The sequence below is a fragment of the Hippocampus zosterae genome, chromosome 2, assembly GCF_025434085.1.
Source record: "Hippocampus zosterae strain Florida chromosome 2, ASM2543408v3, whole genome shotgun sequence".
Lineage (NCBI taxonomy): Eukaryota > Metazoa > Chordata > Actinopteri > Syngnathiformes > Syngnathidae > Hippocampus > Hippocampus zosterae.
Genome location: NC_067452.1, coordinates 40166128 through 40186536, shown reverse-complemented (window position 1 = coordinate 40186536; position 20409 = coordinate 40166128). Strand labels below are relative to the sequence as shown.

General features: G+C 47.7%; 2 protein-coding genes and 1 long non-coding RNA gene across 4 annotated transcripts in view; 2 read left to right on the top strand and 1 right to left on the bottom strand.

Moving 5' to 3' along the window:
• The window catches only part of LOC127594131 (uncharacterized), a 105063-nt gene extending 103875 nt beyond the window's left edge, over positions 1 to 1188 (top strand). Inside the window, exon 2 of the long non-coding RNA XR_007960609.1 lies at positions 455 to 1188. This is a non-coding gene — a long non-coding RNA (uncharacterized LOC127594131). The remainder of the gene's footprint in view (positions 1 to 454) is intronic.
• A 4368-nt stretch (positions 1189 to 5556) lies between these two features.
• lhfpl5b (LHFPL tetraspan subfamily member 5b) lies at positions 5557 to 7098 on the top strand. The gene is made up of 2 exons (XM_052058974.1): positions 5557 to 6073; positions 6668 to 7098. Exons 1-2 carry the CDS (start codon positions 5665 to 5667, stop codon positions 7096 to 7098), a joined length of 840 nt encoding a protein of 279 aa, XP_051914934.1. The 5' UTR covers positions 5557 to 5664.
• Positions 7099 to 7995: 897 nt separating this feature from the next.
• On the bottom strand, positions 7996 to 20029 carry srpk1a (SRSF protein kinase 1a). Of its 2 annotated transcripts, none has more exons than XM_052054909.1 (16): positions 19894 to 20029; positions 18984 to 19038; positions 16283 to 16410; positions 16084 to 16192; positions 15916 to 16003; positions 15714 to 15801; positions 14807 to 14913; positions 14526 to 14691; positions 14418 to 14443; positions 13389 to 13611; positions 12857 to 13111; positions 12667 to 12767; positions 11732 to 11839; positions 11483 to 11552; positions 10601 to 10693; positions 7996 to 9447 (listed from the first exon to the last, which is right to left on the bottom strand). In XM_052054909.1, the coding sequence occupies exons 1-16, from the start codon at positions 19904 to 19906 to the stop codon at positions 9263 to 9265; spliced, it is 1815 nt and encodes a 604-aa protein (XP_051910869.1). In that variant the 5' UTR covers positions 19907 to 20029; the 3' UTR covers positions 7996 to 9262. The 2 variants fall into 2 exon arrangements, with proteins under 2 accessions (XP_051910869.1, XP_051910861.1); XM_052054901.1 differs by lacking the exon at positions 10601 to 10693 and adding an exon at positions 10383 to 10475.
• Between the last annotated feature and the right edge of the window lie 380 nt (positions 20030 to 20409).

The window sequence follows — 20409 nt, the reverse complement described above, 5'->3', positions numbered from 1 at the left end:
AAAAGTGGGAATGGCTTTTGTGCATGATATTTTCTTTCACACTCGGGGGGGGTATTTTTGCCCATGTAGATTTCGCTGTAGAGGGGTTTCATTGTAGCAGGCACACAGATACGCAAGTCTTTGTTTTTCTCCCCCATTTCCGCCTCCGTCCCTCGCGGTCGGCACCCCTGGCTTAGACCGAAGTCTCTGTCCGAGGGCCCCCCTCCCCCCACCCCCCCCGCCACTCTGCAATGTGAACGTTACCTTGCACACCCTGAAAGGATCGTGCGTGCGGTTGTTTGTTGAAGAAAAACTGCATGTGACTTGGATGACGATCAAACCGCATTTTATGACCAATTTATGGCAAACTTTCCAATCGTTTTCCTGCATTTGCTGTTTTCGGCTCAAACACGCCGTTGGTGTTGTTTTTGTGAGCAGAGAGCGCGGAACAAAGCGATGTTACACTTTTTGCAAGCATGAAACGATGAAGGAAAAAAAAAAATCCTTGCCAGGCTGAAGATGTCAGTCCTTTATCGGGACTCTTCTTCTTCCAAGATGTCATCGTGTCCGTAAAGCCCACATTTGGAATATTCCGCGCCCCAAAATTGGCCATTTTCGACCTGGTGCATGCGCTGGCAAAGTTGGCGAGTGAGCCTTCACTTGAGCTGATGAGCGTCTTTTGATTGCTTGACTTGTTCTTTTGGAGAGAAAAAGTCGGCGAACGGATGAGCCCCCATCGCGTACGGCGGTGCTTCGTCACCTTTTCGAAACCGAGTACTACCTTAACACTTACTATGCACAATTTCAACCGTTTTCACTGCGCTTTGATATCGACAACAAGAAAAAAAAAATTCAAATCAAACGCATCGCACACAAAAGTGACACAACAACCTAAAATGTCGGAAACCGCCGTTCTCCAAGAGGACGCATCGCAATTCTGCTGGACTCGATTTCATGTCGCAATTCGCTTAGGTCCCACTCGGGGGAGTTAGTGAGCCACTGCTGTACTTCTCTGCACCACACATTCCTGTGTTTTGTTTGTTGAGTTTTATTCCCAGCTGGTTAGTAAACCTCTCCAGGTCTCTGACTTGCATGCTGATCAATTTCCAAACCGGGTGTTGGACATGATTGTCGTCATGTTGTGGTTTGTGAAATGCTTTGTCATGGATTGCCTTAACCTCAGATTAAAAACAAATGTTGACAACTTTTGTTGGATGGCATCACTGGCGCAAACGACCTTGAAGTTGTCTTTGATTTTGAAAGTTCGACATACGTAGCCATATCTGGGTGTCATGGTGGCCACAAGATCACCTTGGAAGTGACTCCTATCTTCCCAACCGGATCATTCGTCGGCGTATTCGCGATGTACAACTAATTCTCATGAGATTTTCATTGCATCCCCCCCCCGCATGTTTTATTGATATGTCTTTGAAGCCTCTCCGCGAGATGATGAGCGTTCGTTCTTTCTTAGCGGAATGTCTTCCCTCCCCCCTCAGTGTTGTTGCTGCCCCGAATGAAATGCGCTGTGAACAAATCAAGGCGCCCGCCTGGGACGCGAGAGACTGCGGCAGGAGCCGCAAATGAGTCGCGTTTGCTTCACACGCCGCCAAAACCAAGCCCTGACCACCCACCCACTTTGTCCCCCCCAAACAGTCACAACCAACAAGAAGCCCGAAAGAGAAACGACAAACGCTAATAACCTAGAATTCCATTCGCCGGGAATTGTATAGTATAGGAGGGCGTTTTAAGCCAAAAAAAAAAAAAAACGACCACGCATCGTCAGGCGTTTTAAGCCAAGAAAAAAGGCCATGTATAGTAAGGCGTTTTAACAAGAAAAAAACGACCATGTATGGTAAGGTGTTTTTCGACAAAAAAACGATCATGTATAGTAAGGCATTTTTAGTACCCAAAAAACCGACCATGTATATATAGTAAGGCATTTTTAGCCGAAAAAAACGACCACGTATAGTAAGGCGTTTTTGATGAAAAAAACGACCATGTATACTAAGCCGTTTTTTGCCGAAAAAAAACGACCATGTATAGTAAGCCGTTTTTAGCCGAAAAAAACGACCGTGTTTAGTAAGCCGTTTTTAGCCCCAAAAAACGACCATGGCGTTAGTAAGGCGTTAGTGAGGCGTTTTTAGCCGAAAAAAAAACAACCATGTATAGTAAGGCTTTTTTCGACGGTTTTTAGCCGAAAAAAACGACCATGTATAGTAAGGTGTTTTTAGCCGAAAAAAACGACCATGTATAGTAAGGCATTTTTAGCCGAAGAAAAACGACCATGTATAGTAAGGCGTTTTGAGCTGAAAAAAACGACCATGTATAGTAAGGCATTTTTAGCCGAAGAAAAACGACCATGTATAGTAAGGCGTTTTTAGCCAAAAAAAAACGACCATGTATAGTAAGGCGTTTTTAGCCAAAAAAAACGACCATGGCGTTAGTAAGGCGTTTTTAGCCGGAAAAAAACGACCATGTATAGTAAGGCGTTTTTAGCCCCCCAAAAACGACCATGTATAGTAAGGCGTTTTTGATGAAAAAAAACGACCATGTATAGTAAGGCGTTTTTAGCCGAAAAAAACGACCATGTTTAGTAAGGTATTTTTAGCCGAAAAAAACGACCATGTATAGTAAGGCATTTTTAGCCCAAAAAAAACGACCATGTATAGTAAGGCGTTTTGAGCCGGAAAAAACGACCATGTATAGTAAGGCGTTTTTAGCCGGAATAAAACGACCATGTAAAGTAAGGCGTTTTTAGACGAAAAAAATGACCATGTATAGTAAGGCGTTTTTAGCCAAGAAAAAAAGGCCATGTATAGTAAGGCGTTTTTAGCCCCAAAAAACGACCATGGCGTTAGTAAGGCATTAGTAAGGCGTTTTTGATGAAAAAAACGACCATGTATAGTAAGGCGTTTTTAGCCGAAAAAAACGACCATGTTTAGTAAGGTATTTTTAGCCGAAAAAAACGACCATGTATAGTAAGGCATTTTTAGCCCAAAAAAAACGACCATGTATAGTAAGGCGTTTTGAGCCGAAAAAAACGACCATGTATAGTAAGGCGTTTTTAGCCCCCCAAAAACGACCATGTATAGTAAGGCGTTTTTGATGAAAAAAAACGACCATGTATAGTAAGGCGTTTTTAGCCGAAAAAAACGACCATGTTTAGTAAGGTATTTTTAGCCGAAAAAAACGACCATGTATAGTAAGGCATTTTTAGCCCAAAAAAAACGACCATGTATAGTAAGGCGTTTTGAGCCGGAAAAAACGACCATGTATAGTAAGGCGTTTTTAGCCGGAATAAAACGACCATGTAAAGTAAGGCGTTTTTAGACGAAAAAAATGACCATGTATAGTAAGGCGTTTTTAGCCAAGAAAAAAAGGCCATGTATAGTAAGGCGTTTTTAGCCCCAAAAAACGACCATGGCGTTAGTAAGGCATTAGTAAGGCGTTTTTGATGAAAAAAACGACCATGTATAGTAAGGCGTTTTTAGCCGAAAAAAACGACCATGTTTAGTAAGGTATTTTTAGCCGAAAAAAACGACCATGTATAGTAAGGCATTTTTAGCCCAAAAAAAACGACCATGTATAGTAAGGCGTTTTGAGCCGAAAAAAACGACCATGTATAGTAAGGCGTTTTTAGCCGGAATAAAACGACCATGTAAAGTAAGGCGTTTTTAGACGAAAAAAATGACCATGTATAGTAAGGCGTTTTTAGCCCCAAAAAACGACCATGGCGTTAGTAAGGCATTAGTAAGGCGTTTTTGATGAAAAAAACGACCATGTATAGTAAGGCGTTTTTAGCCAAAAAAAAAGGCCATGTATAGTAAGGCGTTTTTTTTTTCGGCTAAAAACGCCTTACTAAACATGGTCGTTTTTTCGGTTAAAAACGCCTTACTATACATGGTCGTTTTTTTGGGCTAAAAATATATGTTTGATTTGACCGATTTCCGATTCATAAATTCATTGCAGAAGGCATTCGAGAGATTGACTCGTTTCTCCTTCACTCTGAAGTCTGGCGACGTGTCGGGCAGGGGCAGGGTCGCCTTGCTTCACAATTTTTTCCAGGCCTGTTCCGTGCTCCAACACCCAAGTTTTAAGCAAGTGTTATTGTTCTACCATTGCGACTTACATTTTGCAACGCTTGACCAGATTGCTTCAATGTCGCCAAACACCATACCAAAAAAAAAACAACAAATGTCTCAGCTTGCGAATCGCTTCTGATCACCCCAACTGAGCCCTTCAAAAGAACGGCGCGCCCACAAATGTCACAGCGATGTCGTCGATGGATTTCATTTTCGTTTGCGCAGCCGAACGTGACGGTCGCGCCCACGACGGCTTATACGAGAGCGAGAAAAACCTCCCACCTGATCCTGAGCTCTTTCCAAGCCACACTCTTCAACCAAAATGCGCTAGCTTGGCACTTCTTTGGAGAAAATCAATGACTAAAGTCCGCCGGCAACACTGGGCAGCAGAACGCTTGCGAGGGTCTTCTTTTCAGTGGACGTGAAACCACATTTGACACACAAACGCTGGCTTAGCGAGTGTCGTTGGCGCGCTTTTGCGCTTTCACTTCCTCGGTTGATGAGGCCTGCACTCTGCGTGCGCAGCCGAGATCTTTCTTTCATACTTCTACCGCTGCTTTGTATTCAACAAACTCAACAGGAACGCCCGCGGCTTGGCTGATCGGCGCAGAGGTGTAACAACACTGCCCCCTGTGGGACCTAAAAGAAACGGCAAGCGAAGGAAAAAAGGCAAAGGCGAGAGAGGTTGGTTTTCCTTGCTCTCTCAAAACAGAAAAGGGAGTCTGATAAGTAGAGAAACTGCCGACATGACTTTGGGGTGTTGAGTCCACGATATTTTCATTTTTGGCCGCAAAAGAGTAAAAAGTATGCACAACATGATCGCTTTTGTCTTACTATCAATCGCGTGAACAAGTTGGACATTAGTTGGATAAGCAAATGCAGCAAACCTTTTTTTGGAACGTGCGACACACCGTGGCCTCTTGTCTTCTTGGAAAGGCTCAGAAGACAAAGAAGAGCACGTGAAGGGGAGAGCTGCGTTAGACCACGGGGGTTCAAATTCAAGGCCCGGGGGCCAGATCCGGCCCACTGCGTCATTTGAGGGGGCGGGCGAAAGCAAATCGGGTGCGTCAACCTGCACCATCCTTGCTAAAATCTGGACCGAATACTAGGGTCGCGCGGGGTGGGGGGGCGGAGCCTATCCCAGCAATCTTCAGGCAGTAGGCGGGGGACACCCTGAACCGCTTGCCAGCCAATCGCAAGGCACACAGAGACGAACAACCGTGCGCTCGGGACAATTTAATGAGTTCAAACAGCCTGCCGTGCATGTTTTTGGAACCTGGGAGCAAACCGGAGCACCCGGAGAAAAGCCACGCAGAACATGCAAACTCCACAAAGGGAGGCCGGAGCTGGAATTGACTGTGAAGTCAACGTGCTAACTAACCACTGGGCCAGCGCCCCCCCCCCCCCCCTTCCCCCGCCCGCCTCCATTTCACCCCACGTGAACCCAACCCAACTCAGCCCCCACGCGCAGAATATCCCCAACGGCAAGGTCCCGCCTTTTGAAAGCCGACTCCGCCGCGGGTTCACTCCACCCAAGGCTGCCGCCGACGCAAGAGGCGTGCGAGCGAGCGACCCTCAAAAAGGTTCGAACCCGACGCCGACGATGGAGCTGCTTCCAGCCCGGGAGGCGGCCGGCATCTACCACACCAACTACGTGAGGAACTCCCGGGCCATCGGCGTCCTGTGGGCCGTGTTCAGCGTGTGCCTGGTCATCATCGCGGCGGTGGTGTTCATCCAGCCCTTCTGGATCGGCGACGGCGTCGACACGCCGCAGGTGGGCCACATGGGCCTTTTCAGCTACTGCGCGGGCAACGCGCTCGCCACCGAGCTCATCTGCAAGGGCGGCCCGCTGGACTTTGGTTCCATCCCGTCGCCGGCCTTCCGCGCCGCCACGTTCTTCGTGGCCGCGTCCATGCTGCTGACGGCGGCCGCCACCGTGTGCTTCGGCCTCTTCTTCTTTTGCGACGCCGGCAGCGTCTACAAGATCTGCGCCTGGATGCAGCTGGCGGCCGGTAAGGCGCAAAAAAAAAAAAAAATTTTAATCATTTGACTCTTATTTCATGTGGACTTCGGCACAGGGCACCTCCCGCATCTCGTGTGTTGTTTTGTCTTTTTTTGGTAACTTTTCTTTTATCCAATCCATTGTGAGCCCGAGTGAGGTGGCGGATTGCAATTCTGGCCCCATCAATCGCGTCTTTGGCGATGAAACCGACAACTGGGCGTGTTGGGCTCTTGTTGCAGGTTGAGTTTTGCGCGTCTGGTTTCAGACACCTCGATCGGCGGTTTTAGTTACATGTCAGTCACCTGATCAGGTGTCGCTTGAGCGGCGCGTTTGCACCTGCGACAATGCCAGAATGCCAACACGGGAAGCCAACAAAGTGAAAAGCAAAACGGGGATTTTTTTTTTAAAGCCTTGTTACAATTGTACGAATGCTACTTCGTTTGACGAAGAAACAGCGCCCTCCTGTGGATGAAACTTAAATAGATTCGGGAGATTTGCCTGAACCGGTCCCTGAACACAAAGACCAAAAACCATCTGCACTCGCACCTCTGCCCTAACGAGTCTTTTTTTTGGGGGGGGGGGGGGGGTTGTTTTTCCTTTACAGCCATTTTGATGGTGATGGGCTGCATGATCTACCCCGACGGCTGGGACGCCCCCGAGGTCAAGCGAATGTGCGGCCAGCAGACAGACAAGTACAGCCTGGGGAAGTGCACGGTGCGCTGGGCCTACATCTTGGCCATCATCAGCATCCTGGACGCTCTCCTGCTGGCCTTTCTCTCCTTCACGCTGGGAAACCGGCAGGACAAACTGTTGCCGGAGGACTTTGTGGCAGAGGGTGCAGGTAAGGAACTAGTGTCTCACCGGGAGGGGGTCAGCGGAAGGGGGGCCAAGAGGCGCCTTTTGCTTTGGCGTCGTCATCGGTCAACTTTAGCCGATGCAGTGCGATCGCTGATCGATCGGAAATTAGTGGGACAGATTTTAACCTCCAGGCTGTACGATTACAAATCTGCACTGCTACTCAAATGTTTTAAATGAACTTCGCAAACAAGACTACGGCTCAACCAATTTCAGATAATCAATCCAAAAATGGGCTTTTGTTCTCATCAATCCACGGTGAAGTCAATGAATACAAGTACATCAACCCATTTTAGGCTTGATCTAGCAAGCTAGCAAGAGCCGCTAGCAAGAACCGCATATAAGACGGTGTTTTTTTTGCATTGAAATAAGTGGAGGTCGTCTTATATTCGGGTCTAGACATTATAGCCATTTCACGACGCTAGATGGCGCCAGATATCATTGAAGCGAATGCTGAACTCGACTCCCCAGGCCAAAGCGAACCCGTCACAAATAATAAAAATAGTGGGAGCATGAAGAAGAAGAAAAAATGGCGGTAAGAAAGAAAAGAGAAGAAAATAATAGAAAACAGAAAATGGAGAAACATAGCGACAATCTGGAGAAAAGTGGGTCGAAGATCGGCCAGGTTAACCGGCAGCTGAGGGAAAGTTATGACGTCATTTACATTTCAAAAACCAGAAGCCATGCATTTAAAATACCAATGTGGTTGCACTTTACATATTTAAATGTTCAGATATGAAGATTGGAATGAGGCAAAAAAAAAACATTGTTAGAATCATTTGTTTCAGATGTACTGTCATTATTTTGTATAAAAATTAATTTGTTCAAAAAAGTCTTTTTTCAAACTTGAGTCTTGAAAAAGAGGGGTAGTACGTTCAACACCGCAACAAATGCGTGACACCACCACGGCCAAAAATGTTCAATGAGAATGAATTTGTTGAGTAGAAGAAGCGGCCTTAATTCAAATTTTTTGTTTTCTTTCATACTTCACAGAAAACCCCTGACGGAAGATCAGACATGCAAACAAACAGCGCAGAGGCGTGACAGCTTTTGAACAGAAAATGTCAGCAAAACCGGTGCGCTATGGAACATTTTTATTCTAGGTTGAGTTTGTAAGTTGGGAGTTGACCCACCCGCACAAATGTACTCGTTTGCCACACGATTACAACCAAGCACAAACATCTTGCGTCCATTTATTAAAACACGGCTACCCAGCTAAATCCTTTTAGCTAAGATATAACATTTGTTAGAAACTGTACAGAACTGTCATATATATTTATAGAAAGGCAAATTCTTTGGTACAGATATATACAATTATTTTCAGGTTGTTTTTTTTTTTCGTTCAGCTTTGCGTTTTGTTTATTTGCGGCTTCCTGTTGCGCTGGATTCCTAAATTGTGTCGCTGTAGAACAATTCATGAAATTGACCCGAAATCACGCGTGTTTGAATGATGACGTATGGCAGAGATGGATCGTGACAGGCACGACTCTGCCGTGAGATATTTCTTTTCTTTTTTTTTTCCCCTAATATAAAATATGTGCCTTGACTCGATATGGGTTGGGAAGCACGTTTCTGGAATATCAGCATCCGATGGCGATGAAAGAGGCTCTTCTGCCCTACGGGGGATTTGTGACATAATAAAAACACCGAAACCTCGGCTGTGCGGGAAAACTCTATTTGCAAATCCTTTTCCGAGTGAGTCCGCAACCGACTCGCGTGCGCTTGCTCGAATGACGGGAGGTGGAAAAGGGATTTGCAAAACGATTTTGCATCTATTATTATTATTATTATCGTTCTCAAGCGATTACGCAGCATCCAAACGTGTGCTGACGCTTAACGTATGTGCATTGACAGACAAGACACCCGCGTCTCACCACATCCGTCCATCCCGTCAGACTGTTCCTGGCGGCGGCGTACGCGCCAACCCCCCCCCCCATGTGCAATTTCCTACGCCTTCTTCACAAATACAAAAATGTGTACGTATTATACATATCGAACAGAAGATAAAAGAGCGAGTAAAAAGGGAAAGGAAAGCGCGGGGGACGCGGCTACATATCCTGTGGTCTGTCGGGGGTCGGTTTTTAGTGCACGAGTCGGACAGACGGAGGAGGAGTCACCGTCGGAACAAGAACGACCCCCCCCTTCCCCTCGCTCGGGTACAGCAGTTGAAGCCAACTGAGGAACATCGCCATCGCGCTCAAGAGAAGAACCCGCAAACGTATGCGCAAAAGAACAACAAGAGAAATAAATACTCGGATGATATGCCCAAACTGGAAAAGTGATCTGTTGCATTCTACGGAGAGAGTGTGGAAGGGAAGGGAGAAGGTGGGGGGGGGGGGGTCCACTAGCGGGCCAACCACGGGTGGCGCAGGCACTCGGCCGCTGTGGCTCGCTTGTCGGGGACCAGCTCCAGCATGGGCAGCAGGAAGTCGGCAAAGCACTCGGCCTCTTGCCGGGGCCACGCGTACTTGTCCACCAGCACCTCCAGCAGCCCCCACGGCTTCAGTTTGGTGATGTGCTTCAGGTCCCCTGCGGGCACAATTGACAGAGTTGACATTTTCAGGTACTGTTTAATTTGGTGGGGGGGGGGGGGTCTTTTTGGGTGGTAAAGTCTGGCAAAGTCGGGTCCCGCGGATCATTCACAATTTTAGTGTCGTTTTTTATGAATGAAGGGTTCATCACATGGCCATTTCTTTCAATTATCTTGGGGCGGGGTGGTGGTGGGGGGGGGGGGGGGGGCGTGAAACATCATCGCCCTATCTTGAAACTCATTGCGCAAAGCTTTTATAGGTCAAAGAAAAAAAAGGGAACCTCTCAAAAAGCCCATCACCATAGAAGTACCTCATCACGGTCAATATATTCTTAGAACCTTTCAAAATAAGAGGAGAAAAGCTGAATTTAAAGTCATCTTATTTTTAAATATAACATTTCATTTGACCAATTAAACTGGTCAATTTAAAGATGGATAAACTAAACTAAAATTTGTCGAACGGGGCTTTGCTATTCACAATCTACGCATTTCCTATTTGTCGATAACTATACCCCCACCCCAAAAAAATAAACCCAAGAATCATTTCAAATAAAAAAAATAATTGAATTGATTAAAGATGAAATCAAAACCAATGAAAGATAAAAATGAAATAAAAAGTTCTCAAGAGGAAAGATCTTGGAAGAAAAGCTCCAAATTTCCTTAAAGCTCCACATAGAGCAACATATACAGTACATGTGGGGTGAGGAGGGGGGGCGAGGGGGTGAGTATGTTAATTGGTCGCTACTTCGCGGATTTTCGTTTATGGCGGGTGGTTTTGGTCCCCCATTAACAGCGATAAACGAGGGATTACTGTACATCATCTCTAAGCAGTTACGCAATAACCTAAACACCTCGACTTATAAATAGATACACCCCCCCCCCCCCAAAAAAAATCGTGAATTCACTGTTGGGAAGACAATTGTTTTGGGTTTACCTTTCTTGGTGAAAAAATCCTTGGAATATTTTCCATTCAATATGAGTTTACGCGGGACACTCCCCAGCAGCTCAATGATCAGCGCTATGTGGTCTGCACCACACACACATACACCCCGTTGCCGAGGGGGAGGAGGGGACGGGGAGGGGGAGGGGGGACACACACACAGACAAAGACAACATAGACAAGAGAGCGTCAGTGACGGAATAGCGACGTACCTTTCTTTGTGAAGTATTCCAGCGAGTGTTTCCCGCTCAGCGCATAGTGGCGAGGAACTCCACCGAGCAACTCGATCATGAGAGCAAGGTGGTCTGGAGACCAGGCCCGTCGGAAGCCACGCGACAACAAAATGGGGGGGAGAAGAAGAAGAAGAAGAGAGCAGATGGCAGACGGTCACGACAATGGAGGCCAATGACTGCCTGACGGGGCCCAAAGTGGCCCCTCGTAATCGGGCAACGCGCTTTCAACTCCAGGACGCGGGGTGCTGCTCATAAGGGAGAATGGGGGGGGGGGGGGGGGTCGCAATAATTCCACTTGATGAAATGGCCTGGCCCCACCTGACCTCTCCGCACACGCCACACTTCCCCTCTCCGTCTGCCTCCCCCCCCCCATCCTTCGCCCGCCACACATCCACAAAATGTCAAACCGAACGTCTCTAATTGCGTCGTGGGGGAAAAACGAAATGAATGTTTGGGGGAAAGACTTGCGAGTTGAGGAAGTCTCGGGTGAAAAAAAGCAGCGGAGCATGCGAAGAAACGACGTGAGCGCATCTTAATATGCCGGAGCAGAATCGAGCGGAGACAAAAATGCGTGACGTGAAATGAATGCAAACAAAGAGCAGAAGGAGAGAAGGCGTGCCGCGTCGGAAGACGAGATGGTCAAGCTGTTGATGGGCCCATCTCCAAATGTCGCGTGCCGGGAGAGGAGGAGTCAATGGAACGGCCACGCCCCCGTCACACAATTTCTTTTTCTTATTTCTCTTAATTGAGCTGTAACGCGACCGCTATCTTTCACGTGGAAACACGGAACTCGGCACACGGCTATCGGATGTCACGGATAACAACAGGGAATGGCGAGCACGAGGGCGTCGGAGTCCTAACCTTCATCTCTGGAATAATCTTCGCCAGAATGCGGTTCGAACAAGTAGTCTCCTGTGGCGAGTTCAAAAGCCTGAGGCGACAACAACAACATCATCATCATCATCACCATCAAACACAAGGACTGTTGAAGCGCGACGGGGCGACAACTACCGCTTCCCTCCTGCGTTAGCTTGCGCCGCTGAAAAAAAAAGGGCCTCGGCGCGTCGCATGAGTTGAGGAGCGAGAATTTTTAGACCCCGAGTCTCTTACCATGCAGGCTGCGCTCCAGATGTCCGCCGGTGTGCTGTAACCTGCGCCGATGAGGACCTCTAAGGAGCGGTACTGCCGGGTCTGGATGTCTTCGGTAAAGTGCTTGTGCTGAGAGCAAAGTACAAGCGTGGACAAAGGTCAACGTAACGCTCTTGTGCTATTCCCTGCCGTCTTTTTTTATCGTCCGTCTCGCGCGCGCCCCCCCCTACAGAATTTATTTTGTGATTTGCTCGTGTGTGACTACAGTACACAACAAAGGAATAAGTAAGAAAACACTTCTGTGACAGTCCAGTCTCTTACGGTTTACTGACATGTGATCGTTTTGTTGGAGCTGCGCTCAAGGAAATGGCTAAATTAAGTCTGAAGGGGGGGGAGGGGGGCAATAGAATTTATTTGATGATTTCCTCGCTTGATTTTCTGTTTTGACGCATTCTTTTCAATTTTCGTAGTTTCATTGAAGGAATCGGAGGCGGTCACGAACGCCTCTCGAGTCGAATGGAAGGAGCGTAGCTCCATCTAGTGGATGCATTGTAGATTGCGCCTCATCACCCGATGCGTCCAATATATGAAAAAAAATGACAAATTAGGCCATTCGTTGAAAGTGCGCCTCATAATCCAGGGCGGCTTTTAGTGCGGAGAATACGTTTTTTTATATATATTCTCCCCGAGGAAGTTTAATGAAACTTTTTCGCTCTCGGGAGAAATCGAACTAAAGAACAAAAAAAAAAAAAACTTGATTCGAACGTTAGTCATTTACTTTTTCGGGAAGTGTAATGAGGGGAGGGGAGCGGGGATGGTTCTGCTGGTTGGCCCCCCGTGAAGGAAGCCAAAGCTGTTCAATTCCGGTAATTGGATGACAACCGGGCGCGTTGGTGCGCGGAAGGCCTGACGGGTAAACGGGGGAAATCCCTCGGGGTCGCCAGAGGACAACTCACCACCCAGCAGGCATTTCCGAGGTCCGCAATCTTGACTTTGATCTTGTCGGCGTTGATCGGCTCGAGGGGGTTAACCAGCAGGGATCCCGCCGTTTGCTTGCCTATATCGGAGCATGGAGAGATACAAGGAAGCGGTCTTGAAGACAATCCGAGCGGCTGAACGGACACGGCACGGTGAAAGGCGTCGGACCGTTTTGGAGCATTTCCTCACTGCCATCTTCTCCTCGCTCACGACAAAGGCGCTCTCCTCCCAGCTCTTGGACGTCAGGGCGCGGCTGGTCCTCGAGGTCGCCACGGTCCGAGCCATTAACGAAGGCTCGCTCTTGCTTCTGCGCGGCGTTTCCATTATGCTGCTCTTCCTCCCTCCACGGGGGAAGTCGCCGCTGCGACTCTGCGTGTCCGTTGCAGTTCAGCTCGGACGACCCGTCTGCATTGGCGGCGCTCCCTGGGACCATTGGGAAAGGGGGATGGAATTAAAAAAAAAAAAACCTTTGCACACAATACGTTGATCTCAAACCACGATAGAGTGTGTGTGTGTTGCGAAACATCAGCAGGTATGCCATGGAAAACGTGCCCCAAAATTTTGTGACCTTTTTGTTTGGTGATCAGCCGTGAGACTTTTCTAACGTAGAATAACACTACCGGTGGGGGAGAAATGGGGGGTGAATTTAGAGCAAAGGCCCAAAATGGAGGTCGGCGGCCATCAGCATGCGACTTGTCACCTTGCGCGTCTTGGCCGGCCACATCCGGCGGCGACAGCTGCCTCAGAGGAGCGCAGGCCCGGCCCTTGGGCGACTCCTCGTCGAGCTCCTCGTCGTCGTCCTCCCGCGTCTCCGTCACCTTCTCCATCTCCTCCAGGTCCATGATGCACTTTTCCAGCAGGGCCGCCTGCCGCTTCTGCTTCTTTTTTAACTTCTTCTTCTTGTTTTTGGACATTTTCACGGTCTGTCGAAGAGGGAAAATTCACCGCCAGCTCACAAATGACACGGGTGCAATATAGGAAACGCGTTATCCACCCCCCCCCAGCCCCCCCAAGGCCACTTCAGTCAAATTTAAAATTGCGTTTGGCAAACATGAGCCTTCGTGCCTCTTGCACACAGGGACAAACGTCTTCATCCAAAATCCATCTACGACAGGGGTGTCCAAACTTTTTGCCAAGGGGGCCAGATTTTATGTGGTAAAATGTCGGGGGGCCGACCTTGGCTGACATTCTTTACATTGAACAACAATATTGTTCAACAAATTTTAGTAAGCCAGTCTGTTTCACATTTCCATTTTTATTTTAATGTCAACAATCTTAAGAATTTCTTTTGGTTCATTTGAAACAGGAATTTGAAATGTGACATATCAGTCAATATAAACACGGAGTGATGTCTTGTTAACTCGTGAGTGATGCCCTCTAGTGTCTAAATGCTATTACTCATTTAGTGAATGCTATTACTCATTTAGCCACTAGAGGGAAGCAGTACTCTATGAAACATCACTCACCAGTCGACGAGACCTCAGTCAATGCAACACGTGTTCCATTGCGGATTTGGCCCGCGGGCCGGACTTTGGACATGCCTGATCTACGACCACAATCATGAAACATGGTCTTGGATCTCATCAGCTTGCGTACCTCATAAAAAGGTGTCGGGAGCCTCCCAAACTCGTCGTGTAAGCAAAGTTCAGGCGTTCATTTTGTAAAACTGCAGACACACGGCCCAAGAGGAAATAGCCAGAAGAAAAAAAAATCAAATAAAAAGGCTTACCTGCTTTGGAGCGGGGGCGGTGCTAACTGCAAAATAGAGAACGTCAGCGGTTAGAACACGTCGGCCCGGCGGCACATCCGGCGCGGACGTCAGAAGCGCGTCTCGTACTTGCGGAGCCCGAAGGAGGCGGGGCTCCCGCCCGCTGCCATTCGGCGGCTTCCGCCGCCAGCTTGCGGACGTAGGGCTCTTCCACGCTCATCAGGATGTTCTCCGGCTTGATGTCCGTGTGGATGATCTGACACTTGGTGTGCAAGTAGTCCAGGCCCTGGAGAACCTTGGGGTGGGGGGGCAAAAAAAAAAATTGGGGCGTGATCACCGGTCCAAATTGCTCTCGATATTTCGGTCAACCAAAGCGCGTGACGAGCACGCGTGTTCCGATTGGGGCTGACCTGTCGAATGATGCTCTTCACGCAGGGTAGTGGCAAGCCCTGGTAATTGGATTTGATGATCCACTTCAGTAGGTGGTGTCCCAAAACCTCAAAGACCATGCAGACGTCTGAAGAGACGAGGTTAAGATCGCAAAACACTGATGACGACGTCCTTCTCCTCCGGAATGGACGTCTTTGTTCGTTTTGAGATTTTTATTATGCCCCGCCCACATTCAAGACCGCCCTGCGCCGTTCGACGCACGATGGATCGAATCCGATAGCTGACGAGAGCTGCCGCAAAACCATTATTTTGCCCGTCGAGTCGTCATCAACGGCCGGTCAACGTTCGTCCACAATTCGAATCAAATGTAAACGGCGGCGCATCTCGGCAGCAGGCGGGCACGCTTGGCGAATCCTCGTTAGCTTACGGCTTGAATTCATTGGACGGATGCGCAAATTAATCAGAGGGTGGCACAGTGGGACGATTGGTTAGAGTGTCCGCCTCACAGCGCAGAGGTGCGGGGTTCGATTCCGGGCTGCGGCCTTCCTGTGTGGAGTTTGCCATGTTGTCCCCCCGTGCCTGCGCGGGTTTTCTCCGGGTACGCCGCTTTCCTCCCACATTCCAAAAACATGCCCGGTAGGTGAATCGACTAGTCCAATGTAGGGACGTCTTCCTTTTAACTCATTCACTCCCAAAGACGTTTTTAAACGTCTTTTCAGACTTGGCCCAGAATTGGCGTCAAGTTAAATTATCGAGGATTCCCATCGTGCTGCCACGAAAAGGCGGGTTTGCGCCGTAGTGAGTAGATAAGGTGAAATGCGCATAACTTGCAACAACGATCAATGAGCGAGGCGTCAAATGTGAACTTTGTCGTCGAGACTTTTCGTCGACTCGTCTTTACAAGTGATGAAGAGCGATTAAGGATACGGGTTCCGTTGACACCGGAAATCTTAAAGTCGTCCAACATCTGGACAACCATCTCCCGTTTGGGATCATCGGGGTCAGAGTTTCTCACCTGGGCACAAAAAAACAAAACAAAAAACGACAAACTTGTATTCATGCTGAAATAGCAACTGTACGGAAAGCTGGAGCGCCGTTGATATTTGGCCTCGTGAAAGCATCGACGTACAGACTTGAGAAGTTTGATCTCATCCACCGCCGTTTCCGTGTAGTGTTCCGCACTCTTGACCACCTTCATGGCAACAAACCGTTTCATGCTACCAAGCACAGAGCAAAAATACGGACTTACGGTCCAAGCTGCCGCCGGAAGTGAAAAATCGAGAACAAAGTCGCCTACTGGATGTCGCGGGCCAGCCACACGGTGGAGAAATGTCCCCAGCCCAATTTCCGGATGACATGGTACTTTCCATTGTAAAGGTCGCCCACTTTGACATGATGGTAGCCCCCTAGAAGAGAAAACGGAATTTGCGGTCCACGTGTCATGTGCCTCCCGCCATGACGTGAATCGCAAGAGCAAGGCTTCAACCAAAACTCACCTTTGCAATAGTCGTTGGGATCCTCCTGCTCTTCGTCGTCGGAGCCCAGAATCTCCTCGGGTTCTTCCGGTTCTTGGGGCGAGGCTTCGCGTTGGGCCTGCTGACGACTTCTGGGATGTGCCGGCGGCCTGTCGACAATCCACAAGTCCGCCTTGACCAAAGCTACTCGGAGTTAACTTTTCATTCGCACCGCCGGGGGACGGACGGGGTCATTTAACGATGATTGCGTGTGAAGAAGGGACGGACGATGAATCAAGATTTGGCTTTACTTGATGCTGAAAACGTTACAACTGAAGCAAAAAAAAATGCAGCTTCTTTCCTTTCTCTGGTAAGCACTTGGAAACGGTCGTTCATGTCTTGGGACTGTCGTCCATTAGACTTTGGAGTCAGCCAATCCTCCATGAAGCGTCTCCAGTTGCTCCAAAACGCTGCCGCTCGCCTCTTTACAGATACTCGTAAGAGGGATCACAGAACTCTGGCATCCCTCACTGGCTCCCTTTCCACCCCCCCTGACCCCCAACCCCCCCCCCCCCCCACCCCGAGTTCTTTTGAAGCTCCTATGATTTGTTTTCAAATCTCGAAATGGACTCGCCCCACCTGACCTCTCCGAGATCCTCCGCACCCGCTCGATCCCCCAGGTCAGTAGACCAGACGCTATTAGAGGAACTGAGAACTGAGCGGGACCTCGGGAGGGGGATGGGGCCTATTCGGTTGCCGCTTCCTCTCTTCGGAATGAATGTTGGGCAAGCCCATCCTTGAAACTCGTCATTTTGATTCTCTGGTTTTAGACTCCGCAAGTGACTTGATTTTGAGTAGGACAGTTTTTGCTCCGTTCTCTTTTTGTTACGGATTTTTTGTGGTATAAATGAATTTTTGCTCCACGTGCAGCACTTTGCATACAGCGGGTCGTTGTATTTGATTGCATCATGCATAAATGTTTTCATTTCGGGCCTGAATTGATTGAATTGTTGAACATGACTCGCTCTCTTTTGACGATGAAATGTTAACGGCTCAACAAAAAATGCTGCCGTTTTTTGGGGGTGTTTTTCTGATCCATTCATCCGCCATCCGTTTGTTTGTGCTCGTCATTTCCTCAGAGGACTGCCCGGTGAACCTTGACCAGTACAAAAGTGGATCGCCCGGCAGATTAAACCTTGAACCTGGCACAATTATCACAACTCCAGCCTGCTGGAAAGGCCCGGAGCTGGAAGGAAACCAAAACCACGAGCTCAATGATGACATGATGTCAGCATTCATGCAATCGCGTCAGCTTCGTTGTCAAGCACGAGATCTCAAGACGTATTTTGTTGAATAAAAGCGTTACACTCGTTAAAGGCGTGATTAGCATGCGCGTGGATGAATAGTAAATCAAAGCTGTCGAAAATTTGCGACGTAGCGGCCTCAGAATATAGCGTTGTTCCTATTTTAGTGTGTCGTGGACAACGCGCAGCGGCCGGCATTCGGGCGCCCGTGATAAACATTTCACACGCACATTGTAAATCTTTTTTTTTTTCCAGCGACGATCGCAGTTTGATAATCGTCGCGTTTTGATCTTGCGACAAGTAATCTCGCGTGGCGAGACGAGATTGGCGAGATCGGCCTTCAACCTCGCGCAAAGCAGACAATTGCCAAGTCGCGTAACGTTAAAAAAAAAAAGTGTTGCGAAAGTTTATCGTAGAGATATCACAGAGGAAGCAGCAAAATAATAATCTTGTACGCCTGAATTTACATTTTTGCAGAATTTGTTTCTAAGAAATAAATGTATATTGTTGTCATTTGTGTTATTATCATATGCAATTGAGTAAGTTGACCATGTCAGAATTCAAAATTTGGGACTCTCTAAATGCATTAGGGGACTCCGACTTTTCTGAACACCGAGTCGCGCAGGACTCGCACGGCTCACACTGTAAAATGATCACTGCCAAAGTTCACAATAATTGCACCGGCCGAAAGAAAAAGTGGAAGAGAGAAAGAACTAGATGATCAAAATGTCAAATTCAGTCGAATTCTTTGAGGAACAGAAACAACGACAAAGCCAACCAACATCTCTTCAAGGAGGAACTGAACCCTGCGCAGTCCATTTGGGACGTTGATTTTCTCCGAGTGGAATGGACGGAGATCGCTGGCGTACCGCGTTGATCATGTGGAGTATTTTACCTGTATGTGCCGCTTTCTTCCATCAATGTATCGCCCGCCTCGGGGTTGCACGCGGTTTTCGGAAGAACACCACACTCGACATGGGCTTCTTTTTTTTTCGCGTTTTATACAGTCCCAAGCCTGAGCTGTTACATAAGAAATCCAGCGCACGCTATTGATTGCATCTTTAGTTTGGGGAGGGGCTTGGATGGAGGCTAAAACTGTCGGTATGGTGTTTTATGAAGGTCATTTGCAATTAGAACAAAGTAGTTTGGAGAGGTGTGGGGGGCGATGATCCTGACATGGTACATTCAGAAAATGCAGGGGGGGGTTTTAAGAACGCAATTGGACATACATACGCTTCCGCAAACATGGCAAGAGAGAGTTTTTGTCAGATTCGAACCCCTCGAGCGACTCTCACGGTTCAATATTTTTTTTAAAACAATCGTCCGAATGACAACAGATAAAATCAAATCCAAGTGTTGATGAAAATATGTGTGCTGTTGAGGGATAGCAACTATCACCGTGGGGACACCGAGCAGGAAATAAGAGTGAAAAAGCTCACTTTTTGCTGCTCTTCTTGGCTTTTCCCCTCTTTTTCCTCGCCTGCAGAGCCAAAACTGTGGAAATAAGATGCAAATTGTTTGCTTAGGCCGATTCAAGGACAGTGATCCCTCGCTACTTCGCGGTTTTCAAGGTGCAAAATAACACAAAGAAGTTCCGAACACATTTTATTTTATTTGGAGGGAAATCCTGTCACGTTGCTAACAGTCCGTCTTACAAGCGAGTAGATTCAAACTGATTTTAGAGAGCGCCTTAAAAACAACTGAGATGTCAGGCATTTATTTTGACAGTTATGCAGGAATTGGCGATTGAAAAAAAGGATTTGGGATCCCAGTTTGGTGCATGTTTACGGTAACGCTGCTAAGTATGAACATTTTCAGGGTGGGGGCGTGCACCATTCGTCTATTTTAGACCCATAAGGTAAACTAGATTTCATAATTTTTGTTCACAGACAATAAACCATCATTTTTATTCTTATTATCAGTCTCACACCGGAAGACCACGAGCGCCTATGCATCTTTTATCACTCGTAAAGCAATTACAGCGTTAAACCTAACAACCAGAGTACCCAGCCCAAGGTGACAAATGTTACTAACAGTGCAAATTTCAGACACGCGCACGAGTAATTCCTAAAGAAATGGCGTGATGATATAAAATGTGAACAATTTAGAGGGGGGGGAGGCATCGCGGATGTCACAGAAAGAGCGAGAAGCTTCTCTGTGCCGAGCTAATCCTCGCAGGCTAACGCTAGCTCATTGCGGCTGACTGTACGAGGCAAACGCGTTCCGATTAAAACATTTACGCGCGTCTGCGTCCAATAAAACTTCCCGTACACGGGGTGGAGCGGCGAATACATGGCGTCACGTTCGTCGCACATAGTTTCGCCGACAACGCGTGGGGCAAACGTTTACCTTTTCTCTCCATGTTGTAGCTTAGCTGTTAGCCACAGCGCCAGTGACAAAATGTTCTGCGCATGCGCAACGGATGAAAGGTCCGACAGGGCTCAGCTGGTGACATCAGCGGCGCCGCCGGTCAACCACTGCGCGTGCGCAGAACAAAGTGGATTTGGTGTGACAATCAACGTTTGAAATGGATCGATTCCTAATCACCGATTAGGACTTGAATGACAAAATTAAAAATCGAGGTCGCAAAAATGTCACCAAAATGACAAGAAAAATCAATGGGAAAAAAACAAGACTCATTCATTGTACTACATTATTAATGTATTTATTAAAGAGATATACTATGCTCGGATTGCCATTTTAGTTGGATACTAAATCAAAGATGTTATAATTTAATGTATTGTCTGTGTTGATTTACCTACACCGTTTAATCAGAAATACAATGGAAATGCATTCTACACACACACACACACACACACACACATTTTTTTTCAGAAAAAACTGAACTATATTCTAATTATCTTC

Excerpts from the sequence above, each read along its gene's own strand:
- srpk1a (XM_052054909.1), bottom strand. Across the intron at positions 13,112-13,388 it reads GGCCGGCCAAGACGCGCAAG|GGAGCGCCGCCAATGCAGAC; the intron begins GTGACAAGTCGC and ends CAATGGTCCCAG. Across the intron at positions 12,768-12,856 it reads TGAGGAAATGCTCCAAAACG|GCAAGCAAACGGCGGGATCC; the intron begins GTCCGACGCCTT and ends GCTCCGATATAG.
- lhfpl5b (XM_052058974.1), top strand. The coding sequence starts at position 5,665 with ATGGAGCTGCTTCCAGCCCGGGAGGCGGCCGGCATCTACCACACCAAC. Across the intron at positions 6,074-6,667 it reads CTGGATGCAGCTGGCGGCCG|CCATTTTGATGGTGATGGGC; the intron begins GTAAGGCGCAAA and ends TTTCCTTTACAG.